General features: G+C 35.3%; 3 protein-coding genes across 3 annotated transcripts; 2 read left to right on the top strand and 1 right to left on the bottom strand.

Moving 5' to 3' along the window:
* Positions 1 to 74: 74 nt before the first annotated feature.
* On the bottom strand, positions 75 to 1,846 carry LOC143470963 (oligosaccharyltransferase complex subunit ostc-like). Its single transcript, XM_076969261.1, has 4 exons — positions 1,646 to 1,846; positions 1,379 to 1,472; positions 766 to 963; positions 75 to 410 (listed from the first exon to the last, which is right to left on the bottom strand). The coding sequence occupies exons 1-4, from the start codon at positions 1,782 to 1,784 to the stop codon at positions 392 to 394; spliced, it is 450 nt and encodes a 149-aa protein (XP_076825376.1). The 5' UTR covers positions 1,785 to 1,846; the 3' UTR covers positions 75 to 391.
* Positions 1,847 to 10,447: 8,601 nt separating this feature from the next.
* LOC143470867 (uncharacterized) lies at positions 10,448 to 13,324 on the top strand. The gene is made up of 4 exons (XM_076969155.1): positions 10,448 to 10,684; positions 11,841 to 12,067; positions 12,384 to 12,478; positions 12,553 to 13,324. Exons 1-4 carry the CDS (start codon positions 10,515 to 10,517, stop codon positions 12,787 to 12,789), a joined length of 729 nt encoding a protein of 242 aa, XP_076825270.1. The 5' UTR covers positions 10,448 to 10,514; the 3' UTR covers positions 12,790 to 13,324.
* Positions 13,325 to 15,531: 2,207 nt separating this feature from the next.
* On the top strand, positions 15,532 to 20,663 carry LOC143470869 (uncharacterized). Its single transcript, XM_076969156.1, has 5 exons — positions 15,532 to 15,762; positions 15,936 to 16,147; positions 17,900 to 18,093; positions 19,228 to 19,349; positions 19,575 to 20,663. Exons 2-5 carry the CDS (start codon positions 15,978 to 15,980, stop codon positions 19,758 to 19,760), a joined length of 672 nt encoding a protein of 223 aa, XP_076825271.1. The 5' UTR covers positions 15,532 to 15,762; positions 15,936 to 15,977; the 3' UTR covers positions 19,761 to 20,663.
* The last annotated feature ends 897 nt before the right edge of the window (positions 20,664 to 21,560 follow it).

The raw sequence follows: 21,560 nt of genomic DNA, 5'->3' as shown, positions 1-21,560 counted from the left end.
TACTTTGATACGAGTAATTTCAATACATAGTAGCGTTGGGAGTTACCACTAATATAAAAAGTGAACACATCAAAAATGATAGAAAGTTTATTCAAGTTATCCAAGCAAAAACGAAATCCGTCATTTTGGTATTCCTGTCATATCACATTATTACTAATTTTGCATCTAGAGACGTTAGTGTCCCAGGCTCATCAGTTAATAAAATTTCACCATGTCAAACAGGACAACTTCATACAGTAACTAATTGAAAATTGGTTTTGCGCAGGAAATAAATTCAAATAGAGCCGTGAGCCCACAGAAAAACTTCTATACGTATTTTGCTTCCATTCAAGATTTAGTATTGTTGGTATAATAGCTTCATTGCGGTTGTCTGGAGTGCAGGCAGCTCCATTTAGGATAGAAGGTAACCGCTAAATCAAGTAAAGATTAAAGTTAGATGCAAATATGTGTCCAGTCGTATCAAACCTATTCAATTTATTATAAACCTACAGTATGTACAACCAACTGTGTTATTTCCCTTTTACTTACTCGCACAAAATTTTGTCACACCTGCCAAATAATCATTTATAAACTAAATAAAACACTGTACATCATTTTCTGTGAAGTTTTAAGGATAAGACTTAAATAAAATGCAATACTTGAAATTTGCTTTCATGATTGAGAATGCTACTAGTAACTACAAAATTAGCATATTTAGTTATTTACCCCTTGGGAAAATAAACTGTACCCCAAACAAAGATCCCCTGTAGTAATCAATCAACTCACGGGAGTTTCATTCTCATGAATACTCTGCTCATTCCAAAACTGATGAGGATAGAGATCCCACCGATGAACATAAGCAAAGATCTGTTTAGCTTCGGAATATTGGGGGCATTTGATTTATCCAAAATGATAAAACCGAGACCGCCCAGGGAAAAGAGGAATGATGCCGCAAGACCTTCCATGATATATTGTCCATTAACTCTACCAAAGAATTGTAAATTTGATGGTGGATAAATTGTGTTAACCCAGTATTAACCCCAATAATGTAACCACTGTTAAACCTCTACACAAGCATAAGAAGCTTAGTGGCCATCTCTTAGTACACCTGATGAATCCAGCTTATGATTGCGAAAGCTTGTGTAGAGAAATTGAAAATAAAAGTTAACCTTAGAGTGCTATCCTACATCCTGCTTTTTTCTTTTGCTATATGAAGAATTGCAAGGTTTTTATTTACAACTGTAAGCAATTATAACCACATTCTGTTGGTAAATTTTTCAATTGTTAAGATTTTCTTTAACTTTTAACCAATTTATTAATCACTAAGTTTACGGTGCGCTAGTAAGAGGCATTTTGAAATAAACATCAATATAATTAGCATTGTGACTATATGAGTTACCTGTAAGCAAGGAATGCAACTGGTTTTGCATTTCCTTTCTCATCGACAGTCTGACCAACACTTGGTGGTTCCACAATCACATCATAAATGATACCTGATGACAACATACATGAATATAAACAGCATATAATGTATAATACTACAGTATATTGGAGATTAGTTAGTGAATTAATGAAACATCTAACTAACCTTTAGTAACGGAGGTGATAACTTTACTTTTTTGTATGTATATATTTGAAAAAATATCAGTTACAAACAAATATCCACCTGCAGTTACGAGAAAATAAGAAGCCATCACAAACGCAAACACCAACATAGCAGGCGGTTGTCGAAACCAGGTGGGTTTTTTCAACTTGAGGTTTGGACAGACCAACACTTTGAAAGGAGCTCCGAACATTGAATCCATTTTCAAAAACAAATTACGAATAAATAAATAAACCCTGTAGTTCCTAAAATAGTTTTGGAGAATAAAATTTTAAAACACAACCTTGTCTATACAGAAATACAAGACATATGTGCTGCTTAAAGGGTTAATTACACCATGTAACAAAATTTTGCGAAATTTTTAGTTGCCAAAAAATGTTTATGTATTGTGTTTTGCTACTCGGAACTAATCACAAAAATGCAAATATTTTTCCTGAAGTGTCCTAAATTTTCAAGAAATATCGCTTTTTCTGATTTTACCCAAAATTTTTCAGTATTAATAAGCATTATTTTGTATAAGACTCACAAACACGCTAACACATAGAAGTATTGTCCATAATATAGCCTGGTAATGCATTATGTAAGGATCCATATTGCAAACATTCCAAAAAACTTCAGAAGTGGTTTTGTTTGCGTGATTTGCGTCTATGAACTGAGAAATCTTCTCGTATTATGACCACAAATAAACCCCCATCATGTTGCGACTCCACCTTCCTTGGTATCTTCTTTCCATATCAGAAATGTCCTGGTGAAACCTTTCATCATGTTCTTCGCTTACACACCCATATTTGGACTGAAAAAATCAAGGTGAGAGTGCAGGTAATGCATTTTCAAGGACATACGACATCCCAATTTTTCGTATTCCTCCATCAGATTGTTCACCAAAACTTTATAGTCATCGCTTCGTTTACTACCGAGAAAAAAATTAACTACTTCTCGAAATGCATTCCATGCTTCTGCTTCTCTCGTAGTCATTTTATTTTCAAGTTCTTTACACTGGAGCATAAGTCGAACCTCCACAGAGTTGTATCTAGCATGGTTAATACTTTCAAGAAGAAACTTTACATTTTTGTAATCTTCTCTCATTTGGACAGAATGGTCAACGGGTATAGATGGATACTGGTTTCTATTGTTAAGGAGGACACATTTCAAACTTCGGGAAGAACTGTCTATAAATAGGCGCCACTCCTTTGGGTCATGATCGAGCTATTCGTATTTCTTCAAAAAGGTTATCAACATTACTACAGAAGCAAAGAGAGCCGGTCACAGAAAAATACCTTGAAAATCTTTCATGCCTTTTTCTCGACAAAGAACATCGACATGACGAATCTAATAAGTTCCATTGTTTCAACCTTGAAATCAGAAGTTCGGCATTTGACTTAGTGAGCCCCATGTCTCTAACTAAATCATTTAATTCTTGTTGGCTTGGGAAGTGTGGTTCTGAAATCAAGTCTGTATGAGATATGTTGAATTCATCATCTGAGTCTTTTTCAATATCTTCAGACCCTGCTAAATCTTCTGGAGCTTTTTTGCTCGGTGGTTTGGGCAGTGGCAACTCACTGCTATGCGGAACAGGTGCAATAGAAGACGGTATAGAAGGATATACAATGTCACGTCGGTTTTTAGTTCTTCTAAACCTTGAAATGTCAACCATACAGAAATAGCAGTCATCTGTATGATTTTGGGGTTCTCTCCAGATTCTCGGAATAGCAAATGGCATCGAATGCCGGTCTCCTCTAAGCCAGCCATCCAAATTTGATCGGCATGTTCCGCAGATCACACGAGGTGCCCAGTGTTTATCTTGGTCACCAATTTTCATGCCAAAATAAAGTTCATAAGCGTAAGAAAATTTTGCTTCTACCTTTATTCTGTATTTCACTTGCTTTAAACTAATGTATAGACCACAGACATAGCAAAAACAATCAGCAGACAGCTTACATTTACGTGATGATGACATCCCTCAATTTATCGAGAATCACGCTACCTGTAATTAACCTGATAAGATACCAGTAACAATAAAATAGCCAATGTGGCAACCTTGGTATACTGGCTCACTGAGACTATGCCAAGAATGATCATTGTTACGATACAGGCTACAATTATGAAGTTAAAATGTTGGGCCATAGTGACGTCACACTGCACCAATGTTATAACGAATTTACAATCAGAGTTAGAAAAAACAGGGTGCTGAAAATTTAAAAAGCTTAAAATAACATTTTTATACAACATTTGAGACAAAAAATTGCCAGAAATATGTTTTACTCAGTAATATGTTTCAGAAAATATTAAAAAATCGTCACAACTAAATTTTTGTTACATGGTGTTATTCATTATTTGAAACCTCCAAAATACATTGAATTGAGTGCAATGCACTGAAAAAATGGCTGAACACCAATTTAAAATGAAATAACAAAAAGGTTAAGTTTCAGTGCATATCACAATTTGTGTCTGGACTGCTTGGCGTTTTTCAGAGGATGTTATGTGCACACAATATTATTAGTAAGTATGACAACTTTCAAATTGATATTTCGTGCACACTTTGGAAATTTTACAGTCTGGGTGACTGACTAACTGCTACGGGAAGTTGTATTTTCATATGCACTTTACAACCCAAGTCAAACCATAGGCAATACTGGCCAATTTCACCGTTACGATAGTCATCAGTTCGATAATTCAACAACTTGGTATATTGATTACATAGCCCAACAAAAAAAATTTTTTGATGCCGGACATGTTTCAACAGCTTCAGGGCATTTTTAGAGTGATGAATCTGAAAATAGCATTGCTTTTACCAAATTGGCTCTATTTCTTGAGATATTCATGTTTTAATATTTTCATCCAACATGTGTTAGTCGCATACAAAAGCATGCGTCTCATAGGGTTAACTAATTTCATGATATTGTGACAGCTTTGGTAAAGACTACTTGAGGAAACTACTTTTGGAAAAGACTACTTGAGGATAAACTTCATTATGATAAGAAAACTATATACCTTATCTTATTTTACCAATGCCCTATAAAAAGTTATGATAACAACAACAGACACTTTCCAGACCGACTAATCTTACAGAATGATAATCTAAAGAAAGGTTGATCAATGATCATTCCAACTTCTTGTACTGCAGATCATACAGTTCTCAGTTGCAGAGCTATTGCAGGTAAAGTGCCTGACAAAGACTTAATAACTTGTGCTTAACCAGGTCAGTTTACAAATCTTTATCTGCTTTAGTGTAGCATCAGCAACAATCCAGGCTTATTTTGTCAATCTGTGGGGAACATACAATGCAAAAGCAAAGAATAAACATCACAACATTTGTCAAGAAGCAGGCATTTCTTTCATACTTCTGACCAAACCTGGGTGACCAAGATAAACCCTGGGTTTCCTACAAGGTATGCAAAATCTGTGTAGAGGCACTGAGGTTGTGAAAAAGTGAAAAATTTGAACTTGGGGGTACCTAGGGTGTGGACAGGACCACAAAATCACTATGATAACTGTTATTATTGCATAGAGAAGTTAAGAGGTTTCAATAAATTAAAACGTGGAACGTATCCTGGCTTGGCGATTATTAAATGAGTTTTTCAATCACAAACTCATGGTAGGATCAAACTTCACCAGAAATATAATCCATACTAATCTTGCTGATTGGCCAGTTACGTCGTTATCTCACTGTTATAAAGAACTTCTTACTAACCATAAAGTGGAAAAATATGTTGAATTAGTGCATTGTATGCTGAACAACTTTCAAGAACTGGGGCAAATATGAGCATCAAGGTTCATTTCCTCAACAGCGACTTGGGCAGATTTCCTGAAAATGTAAGTGATTTATTTGAAGAGAAGGTTGAAAGGTTTCACCAGGATATAAAGGTCATGGAAAAAGGGACCTAGGGAGGCTGGACCAACACATGATGGCAGGTTACTGCTGGAGTCTCCAACGTGATTGTCCTGTTGTCCACTGCAGAAGAAATTCATGCAAGCAGTCATCTATTAAAAGCTAACTTTATCATGTTTTGCCATTTCCTGTGCTACTTTTCGTCTACATTTCTTGGCAGTGTCTATTGCGCCTCTTTATAACAGTTGTGGGGAAAACTGGTTGCTGGGCCACTTCCACTAAACAAGTACTTGGAGGCCACAATCAGTGTGTTTTGTACGCTGAGTGTGACCAATATGTGACAATATCGGAATATAAGCTTCATGGTTTGGACGTAATCATGCAAGAATGAAAGAAAATGATATCAACAAACCCTTTGAGTTCTGTACATCATGATAGATAAAAAAAAAATTGGCAATTTTTTACGACTTTTTGTCATCTCTGAAACAAAAAATTGTAAATTTTCCAAAGATATAGCTAATTGGAGAAAAACAACCTTATTCTCGGATTCAGCACCCATAACATACTCTAAAATCAATGAAACATCTTAACATAAAAAATTCTGTTACCAATGTTATTCATCAGGATTAGAATTCAACCTCGTTATTTCTTCAGTTTGAGGAAAAAGATTTTGATACCATGGCATAATCTATTGATGAAAATGAAAATATCTACAGGAAAATATATGTTTAGATAGCCAAGATCAGTGTTTCTAAACCTGAGGTCAATTGCCCGCCAACGGGTCGATTTGACATCGCAAAGAGATGTTATAGGCAAATTTGATTCTCTTGTGAGGCGTTTGCTGACAGTTTATCAAAAACAGTTTCTCACAATTATCAAACTTACTAGGTGAAATATATATATTTTTTTATGAAGAAATGTACCTATAGTGTTATATCTACTCAACAATATTGGAGTCACTAGTATATTCAGATGAAAGAGTAACTTATGTGGTTTGGACTATAAAATAAAAACAAGGGATTTTGTATAGAAGTTCACAATGATATAACCTGAACCAGACAATGATGTCATTATGGTAGGCCATAGTGGAAAGTGTAGCACCTGTACGTATAAGATTTATCAACGCGCATGACAGACTTTTCTATCTTCACGCTGAATTATAATAAATAAACAAAAAGGCTCGTTATTTAAACACCATTTGTATAATAAATAAACTAACAATTGCGACTTCAATGTACGCCATCATGCCAAAACCTGCGTCTTTTAACACATGATTTCTCGTCAAAAACTGCTGCACTTTCCAGTCGGAGGCCTAGAAAAAAAGATATCATTACACACCAAAAACCAGAAACTGAAAGGGCCGAAATTGAAAACAGTGATCCCAAGTATTGTGCCTATTTTATTTATTTCAGCCCTTTCATGTTTTTTGTGAGTTCCGAGATATCTGTTGAAACCACAGGGAAGTTTGCAAAAAGTGTTTATTATAATTCCGTGACACATAAATTTTGCAAAATCAGTCAACTCTCATTTAAACTTTTAACTTGGAAAAACTAGTCATAAAGTTATAAGGTAAAAGGTAAAAGAAAAACTATGACGTCACAATTCCTCCATACTCGATATGGAAGTTTAAAAGTAAAGAAGATCGAAGAATCCACTCGGCATTTACCACAAACAACAACTGCCAGACCAACAACAAAACTTTACATTTTGCAAACTTTGCAATATGGCAGCCGAGCCTAGCCCACTTAGTAGTTTAACCATAATGGCTCATTTTTCGAAACATTTCTATTTTCTCAGCACATTTTTGTAATAAGATCGAATACATTCAAGCAAATTGAAACAGTGACACTTCAATTATTATGCTTTCCTTCATTTCACTGAATTAACTTGACACGTAAACAGTAATAGAAAAAGCACCTTCTTCAGATTTCTCTACTGCGTCATTGACTTCCGTGTATCGTGGGAAAATGTGTTCTGGAGAAATACAAAACGATCACAAATTCTCAGTTTAAAAACCAAACAAAATCGTTATCGGGATTTTGCTCCTTAAAAATTAGATTTTAAACAGTTTTAAAAATTATTAAAAATTTCTGGTATACTAATTTTTTGTGATAATCTTTTCTATTGCATGAAATAAAAAAAGCATACAAACAGATGATATCTATGACAAAGAATGGAGTGGATACTCACATAGTCGGGTAATCCCCTATGAAAAATCAAAAATTTTAAAGACAGATTAATACGCTGCAATCAGCATTGGTAACTTTTGGTTTTGTTTTTTGTGCTTTGTAACAATTTTTGTTTCATATATAGCAGGGTGCAAAATTAAATCGTGACATCAGTTACCATCAAGCAAATAAAATTATTTTATACACATGAAGTTTTGTAAAAAGATTTTGTTCTGTAAGATTTAAGGAAAAAATGGGAAAAATATTTATTAGGGTAATTTTTGAATGTTTAAAGTTTTACCGTTATCGGGGTATTCAATATAACCAGGTTAACTTCTTAAAAGAAGCAGCGAAGTACACCTGCTGCAAGCATAATTGCTTTTATGTTCTGCGATCTGGTCGATAAATTATTTATTATTTACATTATTGTCTTACTGGTCTATGAACAAGGATTTGAAGCTTTGTGCAAAGTGAGATCCCTGCCAGAACAACTCAATTAAATGTTGTCTTATAAGTAAGTTTAATTAGGAACGCAATTTCCGGTTTTACGCAACGAGAGAGCGCCGTAGTCGATGAATTTTTGACAGGCTATATTTTATTTCAACTGTAACATATTCCTCGTATGCTTTTGCAATAAAATAAGAACATATATATCGTCGGTTTCATTGTGTTTTCATCACTAGAACGCTGTCATTAAATTAGAGATGCGTTTTACTCGGATGAGTTAGCTGAATTTATCAATACATCTTTTCAGCTGTGCTGATCCTGACTAAAATGAAATAGATATCTTCTATTATTTAATTTGTTGTTGAATATTTTTATGAATTCGTCAATATATGTGCTTTTTCTTTGTTTTCTTACGATTAGTTGTTTATTGTATTTTTCTTGTATACCATACCACTAATACAAGACAATTGTTATGGTTTACTATGGTTTCTAAAACAATACAAGAAGTTTTTTCCTGAAATATTTTATCGAATAAACGCTATAGACCTATATGAGTTTTTTCAAATAAATAAGCTTGGTTTAATCTTTGTAAAATTTTGGCCACCTTTTTAATATAATCTTTTTTTAAGAAAGAATAGCAAAATGAGCGATACCGCCGCAACCCCACTTACGCAAGCTCTGTACCTGAAACTCTTATAAAGTTTATTCTATTTCAACATTTAGCCGTTTCCTTTTTTGTCTTAAATTCATTTGAAATAAACCGCTGTTTTAAATTTAGATAGCTAACTCGTATCAGAGCGGTAGTATTTCTATGTTTCTATTCATAAAAGTGAAGCAATAATAAACTCTTTACAGAAAAAACCTATTTTACGGTATATTCAATGACAAGTAATTACCGTAATGTGACACCAACTCAAATTTTAAAGCAACTTACTGCTTGTGATAAGTTTTTCCTCTATCACCGTGAAAACAATCAGGAGAATATATTTTGTTTAAAACTCTTTATTAAGATTTTTTCAATTCTTGATTTTATACATAGACATCAAATAAAAAAATGTGAACGCGTATCAAAATCAGAATAGCGTATGTAGTGGCGATCTGATCATTTGACAGCATTAGTAAGTATTACGTGTTTCATTTGGCCATTACAACATACATAACTTTTAATTTTCACGGTCAGTAGCGTCTGTTTTATCAATACCTTCGGCAGAACTATTTATTTCTCTTTAAATACCATTTTTGTCGCTTCGATGAGCTTGTTTTGTCAGGCAACTTTTGCTTAAGGGAATTCCCCTAAGTCAAATATGCAGTATCACTTCCGCGGTCAAAGGGTGCAACTTTCCAAAGCAAAGTTTTAAATATTGTAAAATTGCAGATATGTGAACGTTAATGGGGTATATGTAAGTATATACAGAAAGTAAGTAAGTAAGTAAGTAAGTAAGTAAGTAAGACAAACTTGTACGCCGCATAATCATAAACATTGAAATGTTACCTGGAAAAGATTGTGGCCTACGCGGCATGAAGCAACTTATAAAAGTTATTAAATCCTCATCAGAAGAAGTTCTACTTTCCATTGGGAGGTTTGAATATTTAGCTTACCCAGTTTAAATACCGAAAATTTAAGGCTTGAGCGGAGGTGAAAGATCTCCACCTACAAATAATGACAAGTGATTAAGTGATTTAAGATTTACTTCTAGTTACAGTTGAAATGTAGACCGCAGGCAAGTCTAGTAGTGTTTGCATTTCGGTATTAGGCCTATCTGCAAATCCAAACGATGAAGTCATTTGGTGCTGATCGATTAGTGTTGTTGAAATGCTTATTACTCAAGAGTGAAAAAAATGGAAGCGCGAGCAATAGACGCAAAACCGCCTTTATCTAACACTAACTTGCGAGAAGATGCCATATAGCTTATTCAAAAGCCAGTCGTCAAGAGATAATGACGTATATTGATAATGATTAAGGGCATATCCGGAACGTGTATGACGTATTTCTTGACGTTAACAGCTTGGACAACGAACTGCGTTAACATTGAAAGATTAATAACGATTAAGACATGATTAAAAACTTATCTGCATGTTGCCTGTTCATGAGAAAAATATGAACGTCATTATTTATTTGCTGTATAAAAACAAATTAACAAAATAACGAAAATAATAAAGTTGGAAATAGCAGTTGTCAACTAGCCTGCTTCTATCATATGTTGCCCTGTTCTTATAGTTCATTTTGCATTGGAGAGAACTTATGTATTTCTTTCCCTATGTACATTAAACAAAAATCTGCTGTACGTTAATTTATACCTATACCATAGTAGCCCATAGGCCTATATTCATTTGGGTTTAAGTTGTCTGGGTATGGTTTGATCGACCCACTTTATATCAACAATCACATTATGTTTTAAAACTTCAGCTAATGAATAATTAACTGATTAATTACAATTATAGGCTACAGGGTTAAGAATTAGCACTTGTTCTTCAACAACACTTCACCATGCCTTCACTTTCTCCTTTGCAAATTCGTTTTACACAAGATAGCATCGGAATGTACTTCCAAGATGGAGACGAAGTCAACGATGCATGTGAGAAGATCGCTCTGGAAAAGCTCTCAGCGAACCAGTTTCCAACAATTAAGACATTCAAACGGGACAACCAACTATACAGGTTTCTATCATGCCAGAGTATAACGCTGCAAGATTTTAACGTATTTTAAGGTGGAGAAGGGAAAGTCTCGTATACTTAATTCCAAAGCTTCGGGTGATGAAAAGTTAAGATTCTCATTGTGTTGGGCCAACAGTGCTAATGAAAGTAGAGAGGCCAGTTCCTTTCTCTCAAATTTACAATTATGCTAAAACATATTATGTCACCATCACCTTGGTGGTGATAAAAGAGCTCTTTTGAAGTCTGCATAACGTAAAATTCAAACCTGGAGCTAATGAAAACCATTCCTTCATGGACTCCTTATTTTAAGAGAATCAATGAAAAATTCTTGATAACGAAGTTCATTTTACTTGCAAACGATGATTTGGTTAACTTTGTTGATCTATGCAACACAATTTATACATTCTAAGGAATGATTATTATATAGGTCATATGTAAAATAATGGGTTCCACGACATATGGCCGCGGGAAAATGACCGCGAACAAACTCACCGGGGTCAACTGAACGTGACGTAAATTGACCGCGAACAAACTAACCGGGAACAGACTTACCGGAATGAAAATTGACCGGGAGGTAAATTGACCGCGGGAGTCCTGACGTACAGCTTCAATCTGACAATTTACTTAACTAAAGTGTCCATTGTTATTGCAATGAGTCCATTGTTACTACATGAGATAGGCTACAACACATTGTTTCATAATCTCATCAAACAACTCGTCTAGACCGGGAAAATGCATGTAACAATAGGAAATCTATGAATAAAGGTGAAAAACCCGTAGGGTCACCCTACACCCTACAAGGGGCCAAAAAACTCTACGAGTGGCAACCTTGACTGCAATACACATACTAAATTGGATAGTGACTAGATAGCGACTAGATAGTGAATTAGAATTTTGACCTTTTGACGGCCAATTTGTCGCCGGTTAATTTGATCGCCGGCCAATTTATCGACGGTTAATTTTATCGCCGGCCAGTTTACGTCACGGTTAATTTGATCGCCGGCCAATTTGTTGCCGGTCAGTTGTCCACAACCAGTTGTCGCCGGCGAGTTTGTTCACGGCCATATGTCGTGATCCGAAAATAATGATACTACGAAGCGGAAAATAAATATTTATTATCCCGCCTTCCGTACTCAGCCTGTTCTTACTTTTGCTATAGCCTTGACAATCGACGCTTATACGTTTTCCGAGTTTCCGAAAAACTTGGTCTTCTGGAAAAAGTCGAAGTCATTTTCACCAATAGAACCGACCACAGAGACGTCACCACCGAGAACAATGGATGTCACGTGACAGTCAGGAATAACAAGAAAAATGGAAGATGGGTCAGCGCTGACACCTACTGGCATTGCTCCTGTTCGCAATTTGCTTCCAAATCAACTTATCCGGGTGAGAGACTATATTAACTGAAAAAACCTCACTCAGTGTATCAGGTTATCCCAGAGTTGTAGTGGCTTGAAACGATTCGAGTCGAATTTTCAACTGACTTGATTTAAACAAAGTCACTAAAGTAAATAAACAAACTTAAGTTGCTTTATAGTAGACGTGGTAACTTAAATAATTCTTACGGTGCTTAAAATTTCAAACAATCAAAGTATTTTCAGTGGCGTGTTTTATTGCAAAGCTCAAGATCAAAAACGTTTGCTAATATTATAATTGCAATGTTCTTACAACGTTGCAATTTTCTTGGTGTTATGTTTTTCAGATTGGTGGGATAAAAGCCTTGGCTGTCATAAAAAACGGCGTAATATTTACCGTTCGACGCCATCTAACCTTCATATACCAAATTCGCAGGCAAGGGTAAGTGCATGTGAGAATACAACAGAGAGAAAATCATAGAAAAAAGAAAAAGTATTAAAACGATATTTTTGCAGCAAAAACCTGAGACCGTCATTTCTGCTTCAAGAACACCAACCTCGGTAATTCCAGCGTCCACCACACAACATTCTTCTCAAACATCAGACCAACTTTTCAACTTCAGTGCGTGTCGACAAAACCAAGTCGAAATAGAAATGCCAGAATCGGACGAAAAACCTGAAGAGAGAAGCTTTCTATCTCGAGTTTTTCGTGGTATCTTCAGCTGGATTGGAAGCTTTTTCAATAGCAGTTAATTTAATATGCTTTTTTGTCAGTTTTGTTTGGTATTGCTTTACTTCAATGTCTGTATTGTATATGCATTTATACTTGTTTTGTAACTGAAGCGAGATTTTAGCAGAAGGTATTTCTGGATAAGGTTTTCAGTCCGAAATCTTAATCAGAATCGGAATCAAGAAAACTATGATGGCTTTTTGGCTAAATATAGGCAGCATTACTGTAATTGATAAAAAAATTTTTGTACGCCTTCTTTTGTATAAAATGCTTTTTGTATGTGTACTTAAGAGTTTAGTAAGTGAGTTTCGCATTGATTTTTCGCTGCTTCCTTAAGCAATCAACTGCCCTGTAGATTTATTTTATTCGTTACCTATTACAGTACGCGGTTGGCTGCCTTTTGATGAATGTATTATTATTGAGTTGTCTGTGGATATCCTGTACGTTTGCAACGATGAGTTACCAATTGAAGGGTTGGCGTTTACCGTTACTCACGGTGACCACTGACTAAGCAAGCTCTCTGGATTAGTCATGCAAATACATAAAACTCTTACTCAATCGCGTCTGATTTATAAAAGCAAATATAAATAATTACAAAGTTGGCTTTTCATGAAGATGAGTCAGCTTCAGCTCGCTGAACAACAGCTAGCGCTGACAACGAAAATACGATACTTATGATGGCAGGTAGACTGGGCAAGGAATGCCTCTTATAGTTTATTTATTTCGACAAACGAAATAGTTTCTTCAAACCGACAGTAAAAGTCATTCTTTCGGTGCTCGATAAACACACCAGGACGGTGTGTTCCCGGACAGTCAAAGACATACAAACTCCGATTGTAAAGGCTGTAAAGTTCATAAATTGCAATGATTGCCATAAAATAAAAATCTACTTGCCATTTGACATGTTGACCCTTTGGCTAGTACGCCACTGGGCGCTTCCAATGGCGATGCAAAGGTTTTGAAGATAACAACATAAGCAAAAATGCAGTAAACTCATAAAAACTTATTCTGTCTCCAACTTTACAGCTGTAGCAGTGAAAGACGTGTTGGTATAGTCGAGCAAATAAGCAGGTCAGCATGTACACCTAAGTCAAGTAAGCAAAAAATCACAAAAAAAAAGTTAAATTTATTACGCATTTTATTTTGAAAAATATCACGGGTGGTTTACTCTGACTGGCTATAGCATAAGGTAATAACAAAGAAATTGTTTCGGCTGAATTCTCTTTTAAACTGTCTTTTGTAAAAGTCCCGGCTTATGAAAGCTCTCTCTGAAAGTATGCGTCGGAAATTGAACATTGCAGATATTCTTCTGATATAATTAAAGACTAATACATTTTGCAATGCAAGAATTTGGACTTTATGAAGGTTATGCTGACTTAAAGAAACAATAAGAGGAAGTATAAGAAACGAGGTCGAAAGTCAGTAAAAGACAAAAAGAGTTCAAAAGGTACAATTAAAGCCTTTGGCTTTTTGTGATCCAAAAAGAGTTATATACATAGATATCTTATATATAATAACTAGATATCCAACTACCTTGCGCTTGCGCTTTAAGAAGTGAAGCCAGTATGGGTCCGCCATTTTGTCAACATATGCGACCAGAAATGCTCTGGCGCATATGTGTTGAATGCAACATATGAAAAGATTATGTGACATTGGAAAATATTTATGAAATGGAAAGACGTTTTTTGATGCAGACGATGCTAAGCAATATTGCTAAAGCTCAATTGCATAGTTAAAGGGTGTTTAGCGTTTAAATATGGGCCCAGATACTGGAACGGCCCGTACCGTACCGATATCATTAGCGAGCAGTTTGTGCGAATGGTAGGATGTTTCTGGCAATAAATTGTTGAAAGAAATTATTTATGTATCAATTATTTGCTTTGGATCATGCAACTCTTACTCAAATGAAGGGCAACCACATTTCCTTATGCTAGGCCTATACGGTACCGGTAGGCAATTAGCCTAGGCAAGCTTACTTATTGATACAGCTAAAATACAAATATTTACAAAAACAATCGGTGATAGCGCAGTGCAAACAGCTCGGCTTTTCGTAAAACTTCAATAGAATTAGGCCTATACAGAACTAATTTACAATTGGCTTTTAGCCTTTCTCTCACTCTCTCCCAACGCTTTTGGGCGCATGTGTCATCGCAGGCTTGCTTCACTTTTCAGCGAGAGTTGGATATCTAGTTCTTATATATAAGATATCTATGGTTATATAGCCCTCGCCATCGCCACAGCTCTCTCCCAGCAATCACTAGGCTTGATGAGCGCGTATTTGCGTGAAGCGTATTTGTTTTCATTGCGCGACCAAGCAGCCTACCACTTGAGTCTCGTGTAAGACTTGAACACATTTAAAAACTAGAAAACTGATGATGTTCGCATTTGAATTTAATACTATAAAGTGATGAGCAGCGGTCTTCGTTGTGTTTGCTGTGTTTTTAAAATTCAGACGTTCCGCACAGTCAACGGCAAAAAAATAAGCAATAAAATACGACAGCTTTTCCTCTATTGCCGCTTTTATTAAAAACTTTTTTGTTAACTATAACAATGTATACTGAAATACTCTCGGATAAAGCCGCTATACTTGCTAGACAACAAATAGATGGAATATATCAGGCTGTACTATACATAGACTATACTGTACTCCCAGACGGATGGATAGATAGATTTTATATTTTAAATTCGATTTATAATGTATCTATGAGAACCAATCGTTACTGGTGGGAAATTCCCTTAGGCAAAAACAAAGTTTTGTCCTCATGGTGCAGATAAAAATAAATAAAGCACCAAAACGAAGAAATTCGGTTGCTCGTACAACACTGTATAGTGCTGTTCGCAAACCACGTTGTCTCTGAGGCTTGCAACAGTAAGGAACAGAAGAAAGCACCAGCACTACCTGGCTGATGAAATTGATATAACCTAGTTCGCATTACAGCAGGCTATTCTTATGTTTTACTTTAGCCCAGAACATTTGGAGCGACTTGGATATTTGAGTTAGCATAATATATCCTAAATATTACCGTACTAAAATAGTTACAGCAAAGGACTCGTTTCTGTCTCAAAATAATTTCAACACCGTTATGTTTAACGTGAATGTTGTTAAGCTGTTAAATGTTACGTTTTGTTATGTTATGTTAAATGTTGTTACGTAAACGTTTATGTTTAGAGTAAGGAAACGTGAAACAAGCAGCGAGCACAATTGAGCAGAATGTACAGAGTGTCGCCATCACAAGTAAGATTTACTCAAGATTCAATAGCGATGTGCTTTCGATATGGCGCTACAGTGAACAGCACCTGTGAAAAGATTGTACTTCAGCAACTAAACGTGGACAATTTTCCACGGATTAGGATCTTTATAAAGAACAATAGGCATTTCAGGTAAGTGTGCGGAGGTTATCACAGCAGATGCAGAGCTTATCTGTCTTAATTTATGTTATTTTGACTTATTTTACCTGCTGAATTAATTGTCTGACTCTATTGTTGCGTGCGGTTAGAATTCTCTAACCTCTTGTCAACCGAAAGCTTTTATGTTACAACAGATACAGTTTACCGGAAAAGTTTTTTTATTGTAGGTACTGTCCACGTTCCGAATATTACCCATAATCAAAAACCTAGTAAAATCACGGCTTAAAAACAGGTCTATTGAATTGCAATCACCAGGACTAACGTAGTACGATCGTACAACTCTCTGTATCTCTCCGTCTGCCCTTTTCTCGCGTAGAAATTCGAACTTATAAAACGTGGAGCGATGTGAGCGGAAATATCCGATAAATAAACACGAACATTTCAGAACGTGTGAAGGAGAAAAACAATGCGTTGGCAATGGGGATTACATTCAGTTAAACCTGGCGCGTTTTGAAACAACCTGGTAACGTACTAAAAAGAGTTTTCACACGAAGTTATTCAGAAGAAGTTTCACAGAAGTTATTCACAAGAAGTTTCCAAATATTAAACGACAATTGCACATGTGGTGCACACGCGTGTACACCACACCTGGATTTATGTGAGTAGCCCTATTGCGTGCCACACTAATCTTTTTTTTTAAATTTGACGTTTTTTTTGTTTACGGAAACTTTTATGTCAAGATAAATCAGGAAAACCAAACCGTAGATTCGAAATCAAGTAAAGTTTGCTTAATTCAAACTTTTGGGCACACATCCGCAACGCGGAGCCCGAAAATTTTATTTTTACGCTTAAAAATCGCTTTAAAATAAAATATATCCCAATATTTATATGGACAAGAACAGCCAATTAATGGTGCATAATTTTTAAACACCCCATAGAAGGATTTTGTAACGTCGTATATAGCCTATAGCGATTTTGAAATCCTGATAGCCCACCATTTAAATAGCCTATAATTTTTATAGCTCGTAGCTGATAGCGATAAGCAGATGCGCAAGATAATTTGGTGAACGAAAAGGAAAACACGTAAGAAAACGGGATTCGCCCAAAATTGTGTTTCTGAAAGGACATGGACCAGTATATACTTAATGCGGGGGTAAAACGGTAACGCGGTAAACGGTAAAACGCGACACTTAAACAGGTGCCGGGCCGTAGTTTGGACACCCCCTGCTTTAGTGGAAGGCGTAGGAACCCATGCAAAGCATCAGTTAACAGCCAAACTTATTTTTCCAGGGCAATTTTTCTTTACGTTTTCATTCAGCGATTGGTATAAGTCCAATATCGCCTCCTTACCGAGCTGATATTCTGCGACTATTTCAACCTCAGTTATAATTGGGTCCTTTTTTGATATTTTTTGCAAGAAATGTTTCTCTGTAACCCAATTAATGTAACCTGCCATTGCTGCAAATTATGTCACGGAGGTTTTGTTTTCTACAACTAAAAATAAATAGTCTTCGTTCTCGCAATGCGCCTAAGTGTGGTCTGAAGAACAACGAATATTACGAGCCATTGACTTGCAAATTTGTTTTCCGAGAAGCACTTTGGAAAAGTTTGGAAGCAATTTGCGAGTGAAAGCGTCCTTAACGCGCACGTAAACCCTTGCGAAATGTGTTCGAAATACCGCCTCAGTGCGCTACGTTTTAGTATTCTGTATTGTGGTCACATATTAGATTATGACTGAGTGCACCAAGCACCATAAATAGTTTTACAATTTGTGAATTTTGACAGCCTGGACAATCGGCGATTGTATATGTTTCGGGTTCTGGAAAACCTTGGGGTTTTGGAAACTATCACTGTTCGGATGACGGACAGAATTGGTCATCGAGAGGTTACTACAGAAAATGAAGGCTGTCACGTCAAACTTAGAAATAAAGCAGTGACCTACAAGCATTGCTCTTGTTTTTTCACTTATGATTATCCAGGTAGAAGATGTATATTAACTTTTTATCACTTGTGTTTACCGGTTAGCTGGCTACATACTTATTCACAGTCTTAGTGGGTTACCTGTTGTAAAAGTCATCATTTAAAATAAAATAATGCAAGTGTATGCAAATTTACATGAGCTCTTACAAGTCCAAATAGTTTAATACAAATAGGAATGAACTTTTTCATTTCAAAAGTTTTGAAAAACTCAAACAAACTAAAATAAATTTCTACGAATTGAAGTAAATTCAAAGATATATAGAAAAATTTATATAACTTCTATAAAGGCAGGTTTGATTGTTTTAAAATATACATTATTTTAATTTTTTGAATTTTGATACAGAGGTGGTTTTTATCTTTATCAAAAAAATTGACTTATCATTTTCATGTTTCTATTTGTATCGTCATAAAACTTTGCGCTGATGTAATATACTCTCTTAACAAATTATTTTCTGTAGGACCGGTTTATTTCAATTATGGAATTATATTAAAGCATTACTCTAGTGTTGCTATTACTAGATAAGAATAATGCAGTATTATAGCATACTCCATTGTTTTGGTCACGTGATTAATTTTTGGGGATATTTTCATGCAATGTTTCCATGTTTCCATGATTTTAACAGGATAGTCATACACTTGCAAATAGGTTTAAAAATGAAAACATGTTCGTTACGTATGCACGTGTTGCACATTTTTTTATATATTTACGTTAAAGTAAAAGAGACGACTTCTAAAGGAAAAATCTTCTTTGAAAAGTTTAAGGCTTATGGTCGTTTGGGCGTCATTGTCTTACTGTATTTGACAATAACCAAATTCGCTGTTTTCACATTTAAAATTCCTAACTAATTTTTAGTAGCAATTTTCTGATTAAAGCATTCAAGAGTTTTTGCTGAGGTAGTTTGAAAGTCAAACGCGTAAAATTACAAAGAAAAACTTTATTTAAACTCACATTGAATTTTGTGAATTATATACTTATACTCTACTCCCGCATATGCAGTAGGCTATACATGTAAATTCACCCAGGACTTTTTGCTATATATATTTTCAAACTTTAGATACAATTTTCACTGCAAAGTCGTTTTTACAGAAGTTAAAATTAAAATCGTACTGTAACTGTAATTTGATAATTGCAGACTGGTGGGATAGTTCTTATCGTTGTCATAGAAACAAAGTACATGTCACGTTACTTCGCACGCCCTCTCGTCTCCGTGATGTGGACTCCATGGGAAACAGGAGCATCAACAATAGCTATAATGTACGTAAAGGTTTGTTACATAGGTAAAGGACCCAATTAAAAACAAACTAGTTTTGTACACAAGTCAGTCAAGAAGGCATATAGCAAACTCGGAGTAGAAGCAAACGATAATATTAATACTTCAGGAAAATGAAATAAAAAAACCAATATTAGAAATATATTTTGAAATCGCCGTTGAAAGAAAATACATTCTTTATTAACATAAAATCATAAATTGTCTTTCAGAATATAGAGGCCGAGTCATATGACTTTGTTCAAAATGAAGCAAACCGCGTTCAGCGATATTTAACAGCACAAGCTGCTCATCAGCAAGACATGTCTGCAAGTCAATTTTTTTGTATGGTGATGCTTTGCATAATTATTTTTATAATTGTTTGCTTTATATTTATTCTTTTAACGCGCTCAATATGATTTTAACTGATTGTGAAATGTAACGCTTTTGAGAACTATACTGGAATGAGTTATTTTTGCCTTAACTTTCTCCATTTGCGGTCCGCGGTTCTGTTGTTGCTGCTGTGCGTAATTCGATGCTGTACATTTCGATGCAATTTGCTTACAATATTTTACAGTTACAAGTATAACTTCAATAAGCGCATCAAACTTCTCTTCGAATTTCGAAGTACCGTGAGCATTGGTGTATTATGCTATAAACTAAGTCTTTATATAGTACGTTACGTTATATACGCCTACGTTAAGTAAAGGAAATGGACAGTTTTTGTCAAATTATAACCCACGCGATAGAATACTACTGTACTATAGCCTATATGTTAATTGGGTCGCAATAACTTTTACATGTCGTTGTATAACTAAAAAAAGTGAATTTATATATACTCTGTGTTTTATTAACCTTTGAATGCTGGAATCTCTGTACCCACATTAATACAGAAACCAGGCTCGTAAAGTCAGGTTGTATAATATGCTTGAAAATTCAATGCAAGCACACTGTGGACATATTTCTAAAATAAACTAAACCCGCCCAGTGTTAATCCGGATCTGGGAGGTACTTCCAACTTCATCAAAAGGATTCATTGCTGTTTTTTAGAAGAATTATTTAGAATTCCCGAAATATATAAGACAACAACAGAAATATGACGTAAATACACACTCTCAGGCAAACAAAATAAAGTGGCTTGAAGATTTATCATATGGTAACGTTTGTTTGTATGACGGAAATGTGTCATTTATCTCTTATTATTTTACCGCTTGTATCATGTGGTAATTGTTTGTATTACATGCTGTATTAAGTGACGACTGTTTAAATAAGGGTCTGGTATAACGAAAATACAGAATCGTCTCTTAAGAGATTAAATTACATTTGTGACTGCTATCACACGAGGCGGTTTCACTGGTGCAACCATGAAATCCTTTTGGTCTGAAACATTTAAGCATCTCTTAAGGTTAAGCAGCTTGCTAATCTTTTCAGTTTAGCACCACAGCATAGGTGGACAGTACGGCGGTACTCTGGTGCTGTATTACTGTAGCGCGGTACTTTTTCAGTACCGATACCGGTACCTTCGGTATACTTTTGAAAAAACGTACCGAATTACTTTTTAAGAAATTTCAGCCGGTCCCGGTACTCGATACCTATCACGTCATAATTTGAAAATTTTAACAAGTATGTTTTCAAAAGTACATGTTAATTAATCCTTAATATCAGTTTTAGCACTTGTTGATCTTTTTTAAGCTAGAAATGTCAAGTAGAATTGCAAGCGATTAACGTCACATATGTTTTCACCTGAAATAACCTTTACCGGGGGCTTAATAACGGCGAATAATGCATTTGCAGATGCATCTTTTACACCAAAAGTACCCGCACCAAGTACCGAACTACCTTTTTAAAATAGTACCGAATACCGGATCCGTCGGTACAGTTTTTGCCAAGTATCGTTACCGACGGTGCATTCAAAGTACCGACTGCCAACCTCTGCTTAACAGTTTAAAGTTTTTGAGAATTTGTGGTCTAAGAAAGCACTTAATGTAGAATCTTATGCCAAAATAAAAATGCTTCAGGGATTCCAAAAACCAGCAATAGGTCAGTAACTAACTAGACCGTACTAGAGGAACAGAATGGAAAAAATAATGTTCTGAAAAAAAAGCAAATAAGTTAGGGTAAAGCAATTCACGACACAATTCACAATAAAACGGAAAGTATTTAATACAAATGTATGGTAAATGGTTTTTCTAATCACTGTAGCTTGATGATCAAAAAAT

The sequence above is a fragment of the Clavelina lepadiformis genome, chromosome 9 (genome assembly GCF_947623445.1).
Source record: "Clavelina lepadiformis chromosome 9, kaClaLepa1.1, whole genome shotgun sequence".
In the NCBI taxonomy this organism is placed as follows: domain Eukaryota; kingdom Metazoa; phylum Chordata; class Ascidiacea; order Aplousobranchia; family Clavelinidae; genus Clavelina; species Clavelina lepadiformis.
The sequence above is the reverse complement of the archived record's forward strand: the minus strand, read 5'-3'. Positions and strand labels throughout refer to the sequence as shown.